Source organism: Abrus precatorius, unplaced genomic scaffold, assembly GCF_003935025.1.
Source record: "Abrus precatorius isolate BTA unplaced genomic scaffold, Abrus_2018 Scaffold7, whole genome shotgun sequence".
NCBI lineage: Eukaryota > Viridiplantae > Streptophyta > Magnoliopsida > Fabales > Fabaceae > Abrus > Abrus precatorius.
In genome coordinates this window covers 22,832,884-22,852,648 of record NW_020874417.1, presented here as the reverse complement: position 1 = coordinate 22,852,648, position 19,765 = coordinate 22,832,884, and the positions used below count along the sequence as shown (strand labels likewise).

Below are 19,765 nucleotides of genomic sequence, written 5' to 3'. Positions count from 1 at the left end.
ATAGATATTTTATTTATTTTTTACATATATTTTTAATAGAAAAATGAACTTAGAAATTCTAAATAGTATAAAAATTTCATAGAGGTTAATTATCATAGCTTTCTTAATTTTTATTTAATTTACACTGATTTCTGTAAATATATTTTGTAATTTTGATCACTTTAATAATTGTGCAGGAATTTCCAGACAAATTCTATAAATTTTTGGCTCTTGGGAAAATGTGAAGGGAAAGTAACTACTTTCAGGCCCTATAGTGATCACTACAGCAAGTCACTTTTAAGGGACAGGCCAAAGTAACTACTTTCAGAAGCAATAGTAATCACTACAAAGCCAAAGGAAAGGTACAGACTTGCACGTGTTCATTATCGCTGATGATAGTGAACACTATAGAGAACTCTATAGTAACAAAGGGTGCGCGTGTTTACTTTCATTGACCATAGTAAACATGCGCACACATGACTAGAGTTTTGAGGCTACGCATGTTCACTATAGTTCACCATAGTGCATAATCACTTTAACTTATGAAAGTGAACACTACAGAAAGAGGGGAACTTCATGGAGCTACATGTAAATACTATCATCAGTGATAGTAATCATTATGGAAGGCGTCAATGACACGAGGTCGCACACGGGTCAAAATAAACCTAATTACTATAGTACGAGGTAAGCAACCAGGGTCATTTCTCAAAGAATCACAATGACAAGTTAATCTATTTAGAGAGTGTATAAGATACGGGGGTTTGTTCATAAAGGAAACAAAAACGCACTTAATTATAATTAGAATGAAGAGTGAACAGAAATTGAATTTCCAATCCAAGAATTAAGAAGAAAAATGACTACTCTATCACCGGATTTTTAAGAGAGTACATCAACAAACAATTCGGTAATTAACAATGAATCCGAGTGAAACCTCAATTCGAACTCAGCATTCACATGAAAATCTTCATGCATTCGATTAGCACATAACTAATTAAAATTCAGAAAACTCTAAAACCTAATTGAATTGTGCCAATTTAATTTACCAATGCCGTTAATCGTAGTTTTCAAACCCGAAAATTCAATTCATGTTCCTTAAAACTCAATTACATACATCAATCGAATAATACGTAATCAACCAGATGCACAATCATCAATCCAAACAAATAACTTCAATTCAAAAATATAATGAGCAAAAGGGAGAGAATAAGGAATAGATGAAACCCGAAATTGTTATTGAATTTATGCCAATGTGCGATCAATCAATCCTCAAGAGTGTCACGTCTCTTTTAATCCTTGAATCAGATGGAAATCTAAGCCTCCATGGATGGAGGGAAACAATTCATGAAAGGAAAAAAAAATGAAAAACAGAGAGAAGAAAGAAGAAGAGAGGAGAGGAGCCAAAAACAACTTAAAATTCAAAATTTTTAAAATTTAAAAATTCCGTTCGTCACTTTGTTCCCTTTTTTCGGGAATGAAAACGGCCTCTTTTGGGTTCGTGGCCTGAAGGAAAATTTTAGCCTTGGATGTTAGCTTCAAAACACCACTGGAATGGCCTTAATCGGATATCTTTGGACTGAGATATGGCCCAAATACTGCACCTTGCTCAGGATCCGCGACTGTAGCGTTTTGACTTTTTTCCAGGCTCAGTTTTAGCTTCTTATCATCAGAATTGGTTTCTGACCTCTCATAGAAATTGTGCACCTCTCTCTTAGCTTTCCTACAAATCAAGAATCAAAATGAAAAGAGTTCTACAACTCAAGATATGGTCCAGAAACCAAAATAGTATCAGAATTTGCCAAATACTGGAAAAATTAAATAAAGCCCAAATAGAATTCAAACATCATAAAATGATCCAATTCAACCAATTAAGCACAAAAGAAGATTAATGAGCTAGGAATGAGAAGAAATAATGTTATAAAAATCCAATTGATCAAATTGCCCCACACTTAGCTCTTGCATGTCCTCATGTAAGAAGACACAATCAAGCAAATAAAAACATGTAACCTAAAAAATCATAGAATAATCAAAACAAATAAACAAATTCTCCAATGAATCCTTAGAAGTGATGAACTTAGGGACACAAGATCAAATAAAGCATCAAGAGTTCTATAACAATCAAACATCCAACTCCCAACCTCTCAAAAATGCAAGCCAAGCAATATCATTCAAAGTGTATAGATCAAGCATGAAAGATCTCACAAGATGGTGTATACAACTCAACTCTCAAGTGTATGGTTCAAAGTGTTTCACTCAAGTTACCTCAAAAGACAATGCATTACCATAAGCTTATTAATCTTCTACTTCTTACTACTTACAATCATATGGAAACACAAATCAAGAGGACTTTATTCAATGGTTGTAATGGGGCTAATGTAAAATGACAAGATACAACCAAAGAGAATAGGAATAACATTGGTCCTTAGACAAATCAAGCCATAACACACATTTACTTTCCTTGGAATTTCTTTTCCTTTTATCAAAAATTCTCATTTTCTTTGTAAATTATTATTATTATTTTTTCTTTTTTTTTCTTCTTTTTTTTTCTTGCATTCTTTCCGAACCCCCACACTTGAAATACAATAACATTAATGAAACCAATGCACTCCCTATTCCCTAAGGTTAGGTATAACATGGTTTTCCACTTAAAGCTTATAATGTGCTAGAAGCCAAAGAATAGTCAATAAGGCTCAAAGGGACTAAACAAAGGACAAAATGCAAGGTAAGCTATATGGCCAAGTGAGTACAAATTTGAAAGAAATGCCTCTATCATGTTCATAATTGCATATGAAAATTGTAGCCTCAAAGAAGAATCAAAACAACTTCTAGAATGATAAAATCTAAGAGGGAAAACACACAAGAAAGAAAAGAATGACATGAATTTTAACCATCCAAAAATAAGGCTCAAAAGCTCGCAAAGGTAAAGTCTAACATACTCAATCATACAAATCAAAATCAATCACCCAATTCACATATATCAAGAGGAAGAAGCAAAAATAAAATCATGTAGGAACTCTATCTTCCTTAATGACTAATGCCTTAACTCAACAACTTCTAATTCAACAAAGGAAAACAAAGCAAAACAAAAACAATGCTAAATAATAAAGTTACTCTCCCCCCCACACTTCAACTTTACATTGTCCTCAATGTAATGCATAATGGAAATGTAAAATATAGTAAGGAAAGGCAAAGGAGAACTCCCTAATCAAGCATAAGTGGCCGCTAGCAAGCGGACCTCCTCAATGGTCTCCAAGGGTGTGTCTTCATGAAAAGGCTTCAAGCGGTGGCTATTCACTGTGAATACTTCATCTGTTCTAGGCTCCAAAATCTGTATAGCACCATATGGAAAAATCTTAGTTACTATATAGGGGCCAAGCCACCTAAAATGAAGCTTACCTGAAAAGAGCTTGAGGCGAGAATTGTAGAGAAGCACTTTCTGGCCTATGGAGAATTCCTTTCACAGCAACATCTTATCATGAATGAGTTTTGTCTTTTCTTTGTACATGCAGGAGTTCTCATAGGCTTCCAACCGAATCTCCTCTAACTCCTGAAGTTGGAACTTCCTGTGAAGTTCGGACTGGCTCATATCAAAGTTACAGTTCTTAACTGCCCAATATGCTTTGTGCTCAATTTCCACCGGAAGGTGGCATGCCTTGCCAAAGAAAATTCTATAGGGGGACATTCCCAAAGGGGTCTTGTAGGCAGTGCGGTAAGCCCATAGTGCATCTTCAAGCCTCTTGCTCCAATCCTTCCTGTTTGTCTGAACTGTTTTCTCCAGAATATGTTTTAGCTCCCTATTTGATACCTCTGCCTGTCCATTAGTCTGCGAATGGTATGGAGTTGAAACCTTGTGAGTGACACCATATTTCTTTAGTAGGGATGCTATGTTCCTGTTACAGAAATGGTTTCCTTGATAACTGATGATTGCCCGAGGTACTCCAAACCTGCAAAGAATGTGTGATTTGACAAAATCTACAACAACATGAGAGTCATCAGTTCGGGTGGCCTTGGCCTCCACCCACTTGGAGACATAATCATTAGCCAACAAAATATAAACAAAACCAAATGAGACAGGAAATGGACCCATAAAATCAATACCCCAAACATCAAATATCTCACAAAACAATAATGGTTGTTGAGGCATCTCATTTCTACGGGAGATAGTACCTGTCTTCTAACATTGTTCACAATTCTTACAATAAGTGTAAGAATCTTGAAACAATGTGGGCCAGTAAAAATCTGCATCTAAGACCTTCCTAGTAGTGCGTTGTGGCCCAAAGTGACCACCACAAGCAAGTGTATGACAAAAATGCAAAATGGAAGAAATCTCAAGCTCATGCACACAGCGCCTAATAATCTGATCACTACACATGCGCCACAAATAAGGATCATCCCAGACATAATATTTGGCCTCACTCCTAAGTTTCTCTATCTGATGCTTTTTAAAATAAGCAGGCAATTCAGAGGCAACTAAATAGTTAACCAAGTCAGCATACCACGGGTCCTTACCTCGCAGCTCTAAAAGCTGCTCATCTGGAAAGTTCTCACGGATAGTTAGAGACTCCAAAGTCTGTGGAATTCGACTCAAATGGTCCACCACCAAGTTCTCAACTCCACTCTTATCCTTGATTTCTATGTCAAACTCCTGTAACAGCAACATCCACTTGATGAGTCTGGCTTAGCATCCAACTTTTTTAATAGGAACTTCAATGCTGCATGATCAGAGAAAACAGTCACTTTAGTTCCTAACAGATAAGCATGAAATTTATCTAAAGCAAAAATGATAGCCAGAAGCTCTTTTTCTGTAGTAGTGTAGTTAGCTTGTGCAGAATCCAGAGTCCGAGAAGCATATGCTATGACATGAGGGATCTTTCCAATTCTTTGGGAAAGTACAGCTCCAACTGCAAGGTTTGATGCATCACACATGAGCTTAAATGGATACTCCCAGTTTGGTGACTGAAGGACAAGAACAAAAATTAGGTGTTGCTTCAATTGATCAAAAGCTCTCCTGCACTCATCATCAAACTGGAAATCTATATCCTTCTGCAGAAGCTTGGAAAGTGGAAGGGCAATTTTACTGAAATCCTGGATAAATCGCCTGTAGAAACCTGCATTACCAAGAAAAGAATGCACTTCCTGCACACATGTAAGGTAAGGTAAAGAAGCAATAACATCAATCTTGGAACTATCAACAGCTATACCCTCACCAGAAATAACATGTCCTAAGACTACACCTTGCCTAACCATAAAATGACACTTTTCATAATTCAAAACAAGGTAAGACTCAACATATCTCTTCAATACCCTAGCAAGGCTATCCAAGCATGCATCAAATGAAGTACCATAAATAGTAAAATCATCCATGAAGACTTCCATGCAATTCTCTAGAAAATCAAAAAAAATGCTCACCATGCATCTCTAAAATGTACCTGGGGTATTGCATAGACCGAAAGGCATCCTCTGGTATGCAAATGTACCAAATGGATAGGTGAAGGTTGTCTTCTCTTGATCCTTAGGTGCAATGTGAATCTTAAAATAACCAGAGAATCCATCAAGAAAACAGTAATGTAGCTGACCTGCCAATCTTTCCAGCATCTGATCAATGAAGGGTAATGGGAAGTGGTCCTTCCTGGTGGCCTAGTTCAGCTTCTTGTAATCAATGCAGACCCTCCAGCTATTCTACACTCTTGTGGGAACTAGCTCATCCTTCGAGTTCTTTACTACTGTTATTCTGGTCTTTTTTGGAACCACTTGCACCGGGCTCACCCACTTGCTGTCTGAAATTGGGTAAATGATGCCAGCATCTAGAAGCTTGCTGACTTCTTTCTTGACCACATCCAGAATCAGAGGGTTCAATCTCCTCTGAGGCTGCCTCACTAGTTTTACTCCCTCCTCTAACTGAATTTTGTGCGTGCATGTGGAGGGGCTAATCCCAGGTATGTCAGCCAATGTCCATCCTAAAGCATTTATGTTCTGCCTCAGAATGTTTAGCAACTTCTCTTCTTGTTCTGGTTGCAAATCCTGAACTATTATGACTGGCAGCTTCTCATCTGGTACCAAGAATGCATACTTCAAATTTTCTGGTAAAGGTTTCAGCTCCAAGGTGGGTGGCTCTTGTATGGAGGGTGCTAATCTTAGAATCTGCTCTATTTTTCTAATCTCAATACCTGTAATGTGTGAAAAATCTTGCACAAGAGCATTATCATATCCCATAACAGAAAGATCAACATAAGAGTTATTTGCACAACCCACAGAATAATCAGAATATGCACAATCAGTATTTTCCACTATTGCAAAATTAGAATCAGAATCTGTTCTAATAACTTCAACATGTAACTCCTCAAAAAAATTCTGTTCAGAATCTAAACCATATATGCATGCATTAAATTCGGCACAAACAACACATAAATCATGAATTCCATCACAATCTGAACATTGAAAGTCATCTCTAATGCCTACAATTTCAGGAAACTCAACACACAAATTCTTATGCATATCATCAACCAATGTATCAATGATATCTAAATGAAACACATAATGCTCTTCTGGTGGATATCTCATGGCATCATGCAGTTTAAAATGCACCTTGTTTTATCTCCAAATTCCATGGATAAAGTACCAGAGTGTACATCAATCTTAGTTTTAGCAGTTTTCAAATATGGCCTACCTAAGATCAATGTTGGTTGATTAACATCATCCTCCATGTTTAACACATAAAAATTAGCAGGAAAAATAAGATCATTTACTCTTACCAACACGTCTTCTAAAACTCCCTTAGGGTGTGCTATGCTTTGGTTGGCAAGTTGGATCACCACTCCCGTTGGCTTGAGCTTCCCAATGTGCAAAGACTGGTAGACTGATTTTGGCATCACATTGATTGAAGCTCCAAGGTCAAACATGGCTTGACTAAATTGCTCGCTTCCTATGATGCATGGAATGGTGAAAGTCCAAGGATCCTTGCATTTTGGAGGAATGCTCGGCTGAATGATGGCAGAAACATTTCTGCCCATGCTCACTTTTTCATTTCCCTTTTGCCTTCTTCTATGAGTGCACAAGTCCTTGAGAAACTTGGCATACTTTGGAATTTGTTTGATAGCTTCTAGGAGTGGAATATTGACTTCAACTTTCCTAAAAGTTTCCATGATCTCCTTGTCCATTTCTGCCTCTACTATCTTCTTATTTTGAGTCACTCTATTTGGAAAAGGCAGCGAAATGTTTGGTTCAGAATGGCTATTGTCTCTCTTGTTGGATGGCTCTGGTTGCTCTTCAGTTGCATCTATCTCTGCAGAAGTTGATTTTTCTGCTGCAGCATTTGGATCTTCATGCTGCTTGCCACTTCTCAAAGTGATGGCACTCACATTCCTTGGATTACTCACAGATTGGGAGGAAAGGTTGCCAGAACCTTGGGATTTCAGCTCATTTACTGTTGTAGCCAACTGACCAATCTGTGTTTGCAGATTCTGGATGCTGGCTTCTGTTCTCTGCTGAAACTGGACACTGCTGGTTGCCATCTGCTTCACCAAATCTGCTAGACTCGGTTCTGAGCTACTGTTTTGTGGTTGGTCTGGTTTAGCTTGCTGTGAATATTGCTGCCTCATGTTTGGTTCTGCAGCATAGTGCCTGAACTGATATTGAGGTTGCTACTACTGCTGGAACTGATTAGAATTACCATACCTTAGATTTGGGTGATCTCTCCATCCGAGATTGTATGTATTGGAAAAGGGGTCATAATTCCTTTGCTGCTGCTGTTGTTGGAAAGGTTTTCTAGGAAAAATTCCAGCAATTGTTTCATTGGTTCTTGCATCTGTGGACATTGATCTATTGCGTGAATTGGCAGCCAAATTCCACAAATGCTTGTTGCTGTTGGAATGGACTACTGAGGTTGTTGTGTTTGACCGAGTGCCAAATGCCTCACCAAAGTTGTCAACTCTTTTATTCTGTTCTCCATCCTTTACTGGTTTGTATCAAGGGTCTTCACTTCATTCACTTCTCTTGTAGACATCATGGCTGGGGTACCAAACTGTTGTGCATTGGCAGCCATGTTTGCAATCAATTCACAAGCTGCAGTGGGAGTTTTGTCTACCAAAGCCCTTCCAGAAGAAGCATCAACTATACTTCTATCCATTAGCATGAGACCTTCGTAAAAATATTGAATGAGGAGCTGGTCGCTGATTTGATGGTGTGGACAGCTTGCACACAATTTTTTTGAACCTCTCCCAATACTCATGTAGAGTCTCTCCAGTAATCCTGCCTTATGCCACAAATTTCTTTCCTAATAGAAGCAGCTCTTGAGGCAGGGAAGAACTTCTCCAAGAACATCCTCTTCATGTCCTGCCAGCTTGTGATGGAACCAGGATGTAAGTAGTACAACCAATCCTTAGCAGATCCCATCCAAAGAAAAAGGAAATGCTCTTAGCTTGATGTGATGCTCCTCCACTCCATGCGGTTTCATGGTTGAGCATACCACATGGAATTCCTTCAAGTGCTTGTGAGGGTCTTCACCAGCTAAACCATGAAACTTGGGCAGCAGGTGTATCAGCCCTGACTTGAGCTCAAAGTCTGCATCCAAATTCGGATACTGAATTGCCAAAGTGTGATAGTTAACATCAGGTGCTGCAAGTTCCTTCAAAGTTCTGTTAGCCATATTAATAATATCCTCGGAATCAGAATGCAAAAACTCAGACTCAGAATGCACAAAAACAGAATGATTAACACTACTAATAGAACCTACACTATTATCAACTTGAATATTAGTAAAGGTAAGCCTTTTATGTGTTCTAATTAAATGATGAAACGTCCTATCAATTTCAGGATTAAAAGGACGCAATTCACCAGGCTTAGCTCGTGTCATGCAACATTAGACACATAAGAATGATGGACACACAATATGCCGACAGAATGCTAATAGAGAAATAAAACCAATGAAATAATTTTTAAAAAATATAGGACCACCACAGAAGTACTAGAAATAAAATTTCCTATTTTTGAAATTTTTTTACTATTTTTAAAAATCCTAAAATACTAAAAAAAATTGAAAAAGTGATCTAAACGATGGAATTTTGGAATTTCAGGGGTGCACCACTCAATTTAGTCCCTACTAGACTCACAATAAATACCTCAACGCAAAAACGCTCAACACAGAACGCAAAACACACTAAGAAAGATTAACACTCTAAATATGTTAAAAACGCCAGTGATTCCCCGGCAACGGCGCCAATTTGACACGAGGTCGTACACGGGTCAAAATAAACCTAATTACTATAGTATGGGGTAAGTAACTAGGGTCGTTTCTCAAAGAATCACAATGGCAAATTAATCTATTTAGAGAGTGTATAAGATGAGTGGGGTTTGTTTATAAAGGAAACAAAAACGCACTTAATTATAATTAGAATGAAGAGTGAACAGAAATTGAAATTCCAATCCAAGAATTAAGAAGAAAATAACTACTCTATCACCAGATTTTTAAGAGAGTACATCAACAAACAATTTGGTAATTAACAATGAATCCGAATGAAACCTCAATTTGAACTCAGCATTCACATGAAGACCTTCATGCATTCGATTAGCACATAATTAATTAAAATTCAGAAAACTCTAGAACCTAATTGAATTGTGCCAATTTAATTTACCAATGCCGTTAATCGTAGTTTTCAAACCTGAAAATCCAATTCATGTTCCTTAAAACTCAATTACATACATCAATCAAATAATACATAATCAACCACATGCATAATCATCAATCCAAACGAATAACTTCAATTCGAAAATATAATTAGCAAAAGGGAGAGAATAAGGAATAGATGAAACCCGAAATTGTTATTGAATTTATGCCAATGTGCAATCAATCAATTCTCAAGAGTCTCACGTCTCTTTTAATCCTTGAATCAGATGAGAATCTAAGCCTTCATGGATGGAGGGAAAAAATTCATGAAAGGGAAAAAAAATGAAAACAGAGAGAAGAGAGAGGAAGAAGAAAGGAGAGGAGCGAAAAAACAACTTAAAATTCAAAATTCAAAATTCAAAATTTTCGTTCGTCACTTTGTTCCTTTTTTTCGGCAATGAAAAATGGCCTCTTTTTGGTTCGTGGCCTGAATGACAATTGTAGCGTTGGATGTTAGCTTCAAAACAACACTGGAATAAGCTTAAGCAGACATCTGTGGACTGAGATATGGCCCAAATACTGCACCTTGCTCAGGATCCGTGACTGCAGCATTCTAACTTTTTCCAGGCCCAGTTTTAGCTTCTTATCATCAGAATTGGTTTCTAACCTCTCATAGGAATTGTGAACCTTTCTCTGATCTTTCCTACAAATCAAGAATCACAATTAAAGGAGTTCTACAACTTAAGATATGGTCCAGAAACCAAAACAGTATCAGAATTTGCCAAATACTAGAAAAATTAAATAAAGCCCAAATAAAATCCAAACATCATAAAATGATCCAATTCAACCAATTAGGCACAAAAGAGGATTAATGAGCTAGGAATTAGAGGAAATAATGTTATAAAAATCCAATTGATCAGTGGATAGCATACATGTTCATAATCCACATAAAAAAAATGATTGTGAAAGTCCATGACATCACAAAAATATGAATGAATGAATGAAAAAGGAGAAAAGAAAGAAAGAAAAATATAGCAAGGCATTTGAGTTGAAAAAGGATTTCCACATAAGGCAAATTAAAAAAAAATGTGGTGAAAGAATGCTTGAACCTTTTAAGTTACATCATTTAAGGCATTCCACTCTAGTTGTTGTACTAAATCACTCAAAAGAACTCCCTCCTCTTGAGTACCCACTTGATCTTGTGACCCTTCTTGATTAAATTTGAGCCTATCCTAACCCTATTTGTGACTAACAAAGCCCTCATGATAGGTGGTTCATTGTGTCTAGGCAAAGGAGATTGAGAATATGGGCAAGCATATGGTAGGGTGAGGCAAAATGCATGGATTGAGGGAAAACACTTAGCCTGAATTGTTCTTGAGTGATGAGTGAAACACCACCTTGTGAGATAGATAGTTTCTTTGCATTATGTGAGTCACATGAAACCTTACTTGATTCTTTTGTTTCAATTTAGTGGGACTTTGCATGGAATATTTGACATGAATATGATTCCTCTGTTGAATGAGTCTATGGTTGTGAAGATGTTGGATGTGCTAATTAAAGCATGAAGTTGGAATGAAAATTTTTGAAAAAAAAAAAATTTGGATAAATCCAACCCTCTTCATTTAATTTGCTTGAATTTTGATTTGCTTGAGGACAAGCAAAAGTTTAAGTTTGGGGTTGTGATGAATCCACTTTTTATTATATTTTTACTTGCCTTTTTGGTGCTCCTTGATAGAAAAAATGGACTTAGATAGTGTAAATAATACATAAATCACATTTTGAATAAATATCATAGGTTTATTAATTTTTTGTTAATTTACATTTAATTACATAGATATAGATTGCAATTTTAATTATCTTGATAATTTTGCAGAGTCCCCAAGCTCATTTTGAGAAATCTTGGCCCTTGGATGAAAGTTGACCCCAAAGTAGCCATTTTCAGGAGCAAAAGTAGCAACTACAGCAAGTATGGGCATTAAAGGGTCCAAAGTAGCTACTTTCAACCTTTATAGTAGCAACTCCAGAAAGCTCCAGGGACGCCACTTGGGAAGCAATATGCGCATGGACACTATTGCCTTTCATAGTGGCTACGCGCATCCAAAGTAGCTACTTTCAGCATGAAAAGTGACAACTCTAGAGAATTTGCAAGCCAACGTAGATACGCGTGAACACTCTTAAGAGCCAAAGTAGACACTTTCAAAGGCAAAAGTGGGCACTTTGCTGACATGTCCTCCACTATAAATAGATTTTAGGAATTAGGGTACGAGAGCTTAGACTTTTAATTTTCTTTCATTCCCTTTGCCAAATTAGGACATTTTTCTTGCCAGAGCTTTGGAGTCTTAGGTGACAGCTAAGGGTCCATTATAGGTTTTAATTTTCAATTTCCCTTTGATTCTCATTGATTTTACATTAATGTTGTTTACGTTTCTGCATTCCCTTCTTTCATTTGTGAAGCCCATCCATATAGAGGGCTGAATTTTCTTGTAATTCCTAGTCAACTCACATGGTTCTTGAATTCTTGGGTTTAATGGCAATATTAATCTTTCTTTCCTTGGATTTATTAACCCTAATCTCTGAATGAAATGAAATTTACATGAGGGGAACATTACTTAATGAACCCTAAATTACCCAAACGAAATTCTAATCCAAAATTGCTTAATTTTGATTAATCTTTGAGATTGCTTAATCTTAGGTATAGAGATTGGAGCCCATTAAGATGCTTAATTTTAATTGGGATGCTAAAGTTAATTTTCGCTTGTTAGATTAACTTAATTCAAGGGAAGAAAAGAGAATTATTGAATCATTTGAAAGAATAGGGATAGAACTCATTGATTGACTAGGGATTACTCTTCTTAATTGATTGAATTTCACTAGTTTACATTTTGCTCTTGATTAAAATCTGGAAATTGACAAACCTCCCCCCAATTTACTTGCTTTAAAATCTATGTTCACACTTGTTCAATGTATGTTCCCAACCAAAAATTCCTTGGAGACGACCTAGGACAACACCCTAGTATTGCATTCATTTCTTTGCATATTTGATGAGGGTTAACGACAATTTTTGTGCATAACGAGTAGCAAAACTCATTTCATCACCCTCTTCATTACATTCCACCAAAAACTCTTCTGAAGATTCTGATACATTTTTGTTGCACCGGGGTGAAAACTCATTCTGCTCTTATGTGCTTCCTCAAGCACCATCTGTCTAAGCTCATCCACCTGAGGAATGCACACACGGTTCCAGAACCTAATCACCCTGTTCTCATTATGGTGGAAATCCAAGTCCTTTCCCTCATCCTTCTGCCTCATCATGTCTTACAGGAAGGCATCTCCCTGCTGAGCATCTCGGACGTACACCAGGAAGTCGTTGTAAATCGTTGTCGCTCCGAGATATAAACTCCCCGGCCTCACCTCCATGGCCAAATTCATGTCCCGAAATTCCTCAATCAACTCCATCTCTTTCACCATCATTGCTGCCACATGCAACAATTTTTGGCTCAAAGCATCGGCTACCACATTTGCCTTGCTAGGGTGGTAAGACAATGTTAAGTCGTAGTCCTTGAGAAATTCCATCCATCTCCTCTGCCGCATATTCAGCTCCTTTTGATCAAATAGATACTTCAAGCTTTTATGATCACTGAACATCTCAAACCTTGCCCCATACAGGTAGTGCCTCCATACCTTAAGAGCAAAAACCACCGCGGCTAACTCTAGATCGTGTGTCGGATAGTTGACTTCATGCTGACGCAACTGTCTTGAGACATAAGCAACTACTCACCCGTCTTGCATCAAGACACAACTAAGTCCTTGCACAGATGCATCACAATACACATCAAATTGCCGCTCCGGGTTGAGTAGAGCCTCCAAGAAACTAGCTTCACACCCCTTGGTCTACTTGAACTCCTTTTCCTTGCGAGTTAGCTTCGTTAAGGGCAACGCTATCTTAGAAAATCCCTCAATGAATTTCTTATAATAGCCCGCCAATCTGAGAAAACTGCGCACTTCAGTCACATGATTCCTTCCTTCGATACTACATGCCCCAGAAACTGAATTTCTGACAACCAAAATTCACACTTGGAGAACTTCGCATACAACTGTCTCTCCCTCAGAATTTGCAAGACAATCCTTAAGTGCTCGATATGCTCTTCCTGAGTCTTTGAATAAATTAGGATGTCGTCGATGAACACCACCACAAACTTATCCAAAAACTCATGGAAGATCCTGTTTATGTAGTCCATGAACACCGCAGGCGCGATGGTCACCCCAAACGGCATCACCAAATACTCATAGTGACCGTACCGCAGGCGCGATGGTCACCCCTTAATTCGTCCATCAAATCATCAATCCTCAGAAGTGGATACTTGTTCTTGACTGTCACCTTATTCAACTGCCGATAATCTACACATATCCTTATACTTCCATCTTTCTTCTTCACCAAGAGCACTGGTGCTCCCCATGGTGACACACTCGGTCTCACAAACCGTTTCTGTAACAAATCTTCTACTTGCTTCTTGACCTCTACCAACTCCACAGGTGACATCCTGTAAGGCGCCACAGAAATTGGGCTTGCTCTCGGAATGATGTCAATAGCAAACTCTATCTCCCTCTCAGGCGGTAACTCAGAAATATCCTCGGGAAAAACCTCCAAGAAATCCCTTACCACTGGAATATACTCCGGCTCCACTACACTTTTGGTTTTCATTGAGAACATAACCATGAAAGCCTTGGCGTTTACCGCATTCTCCCATGCTCCCTAGCTTATAAGCCTTGGAACCTCTGTCATTGTCGCACCGAAGATCAAAGTCTTCTCCCTACAGTCCAGCAGCACATGGTTGGCAGTAAGCCAATCCATTCCCAGAATAACATTCAGTTGAGAAAGAGGTAAACAAATTAAGTCCACCTCAAACTCCCTACCATGTACCATCATTGCACAACCCAAACAGACCCGTGATGTCACAACCGGCTTACCCGTAAGGGTAGTCACCACAACATTACATGGCAATTCCGTCACATACAGATTCAGACTCTTCACACAGTCCACAGATATAAAAGAGTGCGTAGCACCCGAATCAAACAGCACATCAAGCAGTCGATCCTTAATGCATTTACCTCGGATCAGTTCTTCTGACTGTGAAGCCTCTGCCCCACTCATAGCAAAGACTCTGGCAGGAATGCTCGGCTTCTGCCCCGTACCTAGCCCCGTACTTCCTCTTGATTCTGGCCTCTGAGCTACACTTGCACTACCGCTTCTCTTGGCGGCCCAGCACTCGTTGGCAACGTGCCCTGACTTCCCACAATTGCTACAAGTTATCCTTAGCTGTGGGCAGTCCTTCACCATGTGTGGCTCTCCACACCTGAAACACTTAAGCGGTCCTCTGAAAGAACTTGATCCTGAACCACTTCCACTACTCTATTCTTGGGAAGAACTTCCTCGGGATTGAGAACTGTTCGAACCCAAATACGGTCCCCTTGAGAACCTAGGGGGTCTTCTATCTTGCCTCACTGGGCTGGCTCCCCTAGTGTCCACCATCTTCCCTCTCGAGTTAGCTTAAAAAATTCTGCTCTTGCTCACCAGGGTAGGCAAATCTGTCAGCTGAAACACATTGACCGCAGCTCGGATGTCTGGCCTCAATCCATGCTCAAACTAAGCACACAGATCCTCCTCTCCATTACCATGCTAATAGTGAGGCCAATATTTCATCAACTCTTGGAACTTAGCTGCATACTCCCCTACAGTCATACTTCCTTGTTTTAGTTCAAGGAACTCCCTAGCCTTTTGCTTCCTTAGGTCCTGGAGAAAGTAGTTCCCTAGGAATATGGTCTTGAATGTCTCCCACTGGATGTAGCCATCCTCTTGTGGCAAGGTCTGACCGGGAAACCTCCACCAGTCCTCAGCCTTCCCACACAATAAGTAGATGGCATAAGCAATCTTGTTCTCCTCACGGCATCCCATTGCATTAAAGATCTTCTCCACATCAGCCACCCACCTTTGGGCTCCTTCGGGGTTGAATCACCCTCAAACTTTGGAGGATCATGCCTAGTGAAGGCAGATAACCCTCTATACTTAGCCGGCTCTCCGCCTTGATTATGCACTATGGCTTCCAGAATCTGAGCCATGCGTTCCATGAGGTCATTGGTGTCTCTAGCTCCTCTACCTCTACCTCTACCAGACATATTCTAAGCTACACAATTTAACAGTCACAGTCCAGCAAATCAAATTAATAATACATTTATAATCCAGGTAAACAAAACAATCAACACTTATCTTGGACGCTTTAGCCCGATACCCCAGTCTGGTTTGGATGAACTGCTCTGATACCAAAATTGTAACACCTTATGTTTAATTTCAATAAATCATAATTTCGCAAATTCGGAATAAAATAAATTTCATTTCAAATAAGGTTCTCAATCCTTGGTTTCATCAAATATTTTAAAATAAGAAAAGGGGTTACAATTTCTATCAAGTCACTACTACAAGACCCATTCAAATACATTAGTTTTAAATTAAAATCCTAGTCCTATAGCAGTTTCATTCGTCCCTTTCACTGAGTCTGGTGCTGATCGTATTGATTACCTGAAAAATGAATATAAGGGTGAGTACTCTACATTACCAAAACATACAATAAAGCATAGAGTCTCACCTCCAGCACATTTCCAATACATTAAACAAATACAAGCATAGGCAGCATTATCATATCCATAAGCACAATTCATGAACCCATGCATACTCACACCAGCCACACTCACATTGACACTGTGATCACAGATTTACACTATGAATGGTCGTTGGTCCCGCCTCACGGATACCACATGGGCAGTCATGGGTTGCTCAGCAAAGGTAATGGTCAGAGGTCTAGTCAGAAAGATAGTGTGTGGCCCGTGGTGCACCCGTTCCGCAGTCGGTGTCACCACCACTCCCTCTTTCCTAAGGTATTTCTACCGTCCTCATCTGCCACACCCCCAGTGTTTCACTGAACCATTCACAGCACATTACAACAGCGCTAACACACCTATTCACACATATTTCATTCACGCATGCAATAATCATGCTTACACACGGCACACAGCCCACATTGCATTCAAATACACGGCACTAGGCCCACATTCGTTTCACAATATACGACACATAGCCTTCATTTATTCACAACAACATTAATTCACCAATCAAAGGCATTTTATAACACATAATCATCCACACGGGGCCTAACTATTCCAGCACACATCACATTACACACCAATTTTCATCAAACACGCAATTCTTACTCTCTATTTCAGTCGCATTGCATTATTAATTGAAATACACAAGAATTACAATACATTGAGATAAGGTAGAGTCCCCTCTTACCTTGGATTGAAGACCCACGCCCGAACTCAACCACGGATATGCTCTCCACACAGCTTTCGGCCTAAACACATGGAAGAATTCCATGAGAACCCCAAAAATTACCAAGAACAGAGAAAGGGAAGGAAAAATGAAAACCCTAATCGTTTAAATCACACCTCCAAGCGTTTCCCACACAAATCTGAGCTCCAATCTCGCTCCCAAATGGCTTTGGAGGCAATTAATTGGTGGAATAGGGTTTGGGAGTGAGAGAATCGAAGGGATTTCGAAGGGAGAGGGAGAAATTACTCTCCCCAAACCTTAGCCCCTTTTAAATCCTTTTCTGGTCGCGACACTCTCGCTACAACGAGATATTCTCGCTGCAGCGAGATATTCTCACTGCAGCAAGGTCCAACACGCCCTCTCACTACAGCGAAAAAACCAGAGAAAACTGCACTTTGGTTTTTACATAATCTCGCTACAGTGAGACCCTCTCGCTGTAGCGAGACTGCACCCAGAAATGCACCCAAACTGTCGCTTTGTCACTACAGCGAGACGTCTCTCGCTACTGCGAGAAGGTGACAGTTCTGGTCCTTCCTCCCAGGGCCTTCTCGCTACAATGAGAATCCTCTCGTTGCAACGAGAACAGCCCAGTATCTCGCCCTGTACTTAGACACTTAGCGCATTTCAGCCCAACCAGTCATACATACACATATCCATGTAATTAATACACATAAAACATCATTTTCAAATAAATCAACACATATATGAATATATATATATATATATAAGAATAATAATTAATATTACCAAAATTCGGGGTATTACAAGTATACCTATATATCCTAATCAAAATTTTAAATTAAAATGTGTAGCATAATATTAAAAGAAAAATAAGTAAATTTATAAATTTAAATAATTTATTATAAAAATAATTATAATAAAATAAAATAATATAATAATTATATAGAATAATACATTTTTTACTTACTTGCCTCGTACCCTAAGTCCTGTTCAGAAAACGTTGAAATCCTTTCTTATGTTCTTCTGCTGCTGTCTACATCCTTTGGTCTTGTTGTTCTCCCAAATCCACAGTTCTATCTCAGTGTTCTTTTCTTTCGTCCTCTGGTTTGCCTCCCTTTTCTTCTCTCATGTCCTCTACTCTATCACCCTATTGTTCTCTCGTGTCCTCCAACCAGGTACATACATTGTTATTTTTTGTGTAAGGAACTAAAAGAGCAATGTTTGATAAATGTTTTGTACTCATAAAATACACGTTTATGTGTGACTGAACATCAGATTTACACGGATTTGATAAAACTGGTAAATTCTCGGAGAGGTAAGATATGCTTTTAATGTCTATTGAAGCATATGAGTTGTCGTTAAGATGTTCATACGCTGATGGTACAAGTGTAATTTAAGCTTAGAACTACTTTTCAAGATAAAAAATTGTGTTTATGTTATTAGTTTATAAGGAACTTTTTTAGAATTCATTAAATGACTTTGCAGACCTTCCTCTTCGTGTTGCTAATTTTGGGACTTTAGGGTTTTACATCAGAATGAAGCTAGTACTGCCTTAAGTGGATTAACCCATGTTAGGAGATTTCAGTAGGTAAACCTTTTCTTTTATACTAAACACGCATGACCTACTAAATATAAGTTTTGATGAGAAAAGGGATCTACTTTTATTAGGTTATGTTTCCAATTAAAATTAAATTGCTATTTTAGTTTATTAAATTAGGAATCACATTCTTTTTTATGTTAAGGTACATTGAGACATGCAAGCATACATTTTTATGCTTTATAGCATAATTAGTTGATTCTTTCAATTTTGTTGGTAGGTACACAGTAAATACTAAGTATTGAAAAAATCTCTTTAAGGTGTTTGAAATATTGGAGTACATGTTTGACTCTCATTATTTTTTTGTTGCAATATTATTGAAAAATTCTTTTAACAAGGTCTGCGCTAATATGAATAAACCAAATTGGCTTGTAGATCATGTTTGGTATAGACTATGTGAACATTAGAGAAGTGGACAATTTAAGGAAAAAAGCACACAAGCAAAAATAAACTGAGCATCTGATTGTGGAGGATTTGGAGGGTCACTCCACATTAGTGGTTCCATTATCACTTCTCAACATAGAGCTAATTTGGTTAAGTTTTGTCTTTGTACTTTTAAACTTTATTATTAAATTTGTTTTGTATCATGTAGTAATTTGTAATTTATGTTTATACATACTTTGTATTAATATGTATTATTACATTTGTCTTAGACAAAGTTATTCGTCACACACACCAACATATAAGACATGTGTGGATGAGAAGTCTGCGCATATAGATGTAAGTCAAACTTTTGTGTAATTTTTCTATGTTTAATGTATGCTTTTAAGATTATTGTCTTATATTATTGTTTCTAAAAGGCAGAATTTACATGCACGTGGGAGGAAGCGACACAAATATCATCTTCTCAAGGAACCCCTCCACCAAGTGAGTTAGATGTGTAGTTTGAGGTAGTTGGAACAAAAATGTGAAAAGTATATGGCCTTAGATTGGAGTTCATTGTGGTAGCTGGGAGACCTTTTTATCATGGTTCAAGTTCTTCATCATTGAGTGGGTACAAAGAGAGGAACTTTAAGAATAGAAAAAGAAATTAGAAGTTCAAATTGAAAGGGATGACCTTCATACTAGTGTGGCAAATACTGAGAGAGATATTCAATTGACTAACCATTTGTTATGAAAAATGATGGAAAAGATGGACTTTCATTCTTCTAGTTTACAATCAATGCAACCTATTTGTGAAGAAGCTACAAATAAGGGCATCAATTTTGGAGTTAGAATGAAATATTTAATGTCTATTATGTATATT

At 38.1% G+C, this 19,765-nt stretch overlaps 2 protein-coding genes across 2 annotated transcripts; both read right to left on the bottom strand.

Annotated features, from left to right (window-relative positions):
• Positions 1–6,533: 6,533 nt before the first annotated feature.
• Positions 6,534–7,574, bottom strand: LOC113871636. The gene has a single exon (XM_027508734.1). It carries the CDS (start codon positions 7,572–7,574, stop codon positions 6,534–6,536), a length of 1,041 nt encoding a protein of 346 aa, XP_027364535.1.
• Positions 7,575–14,330: 6,756 nt separating this feature from the next.
• Positions 14,331–14,915, bottom strand: LOC113871635. The gene has a single exon (XM_027508733.1). The coding sequence runs from the start codon at positions 14,913–14,915 to the stop codon at positions 14,331–14,333; it is 585 nt and encodes a 194-aa protein (XP_027364534.1).
• Positions 14,916–19,765: the final 4,850 nt, after the last annotated feature.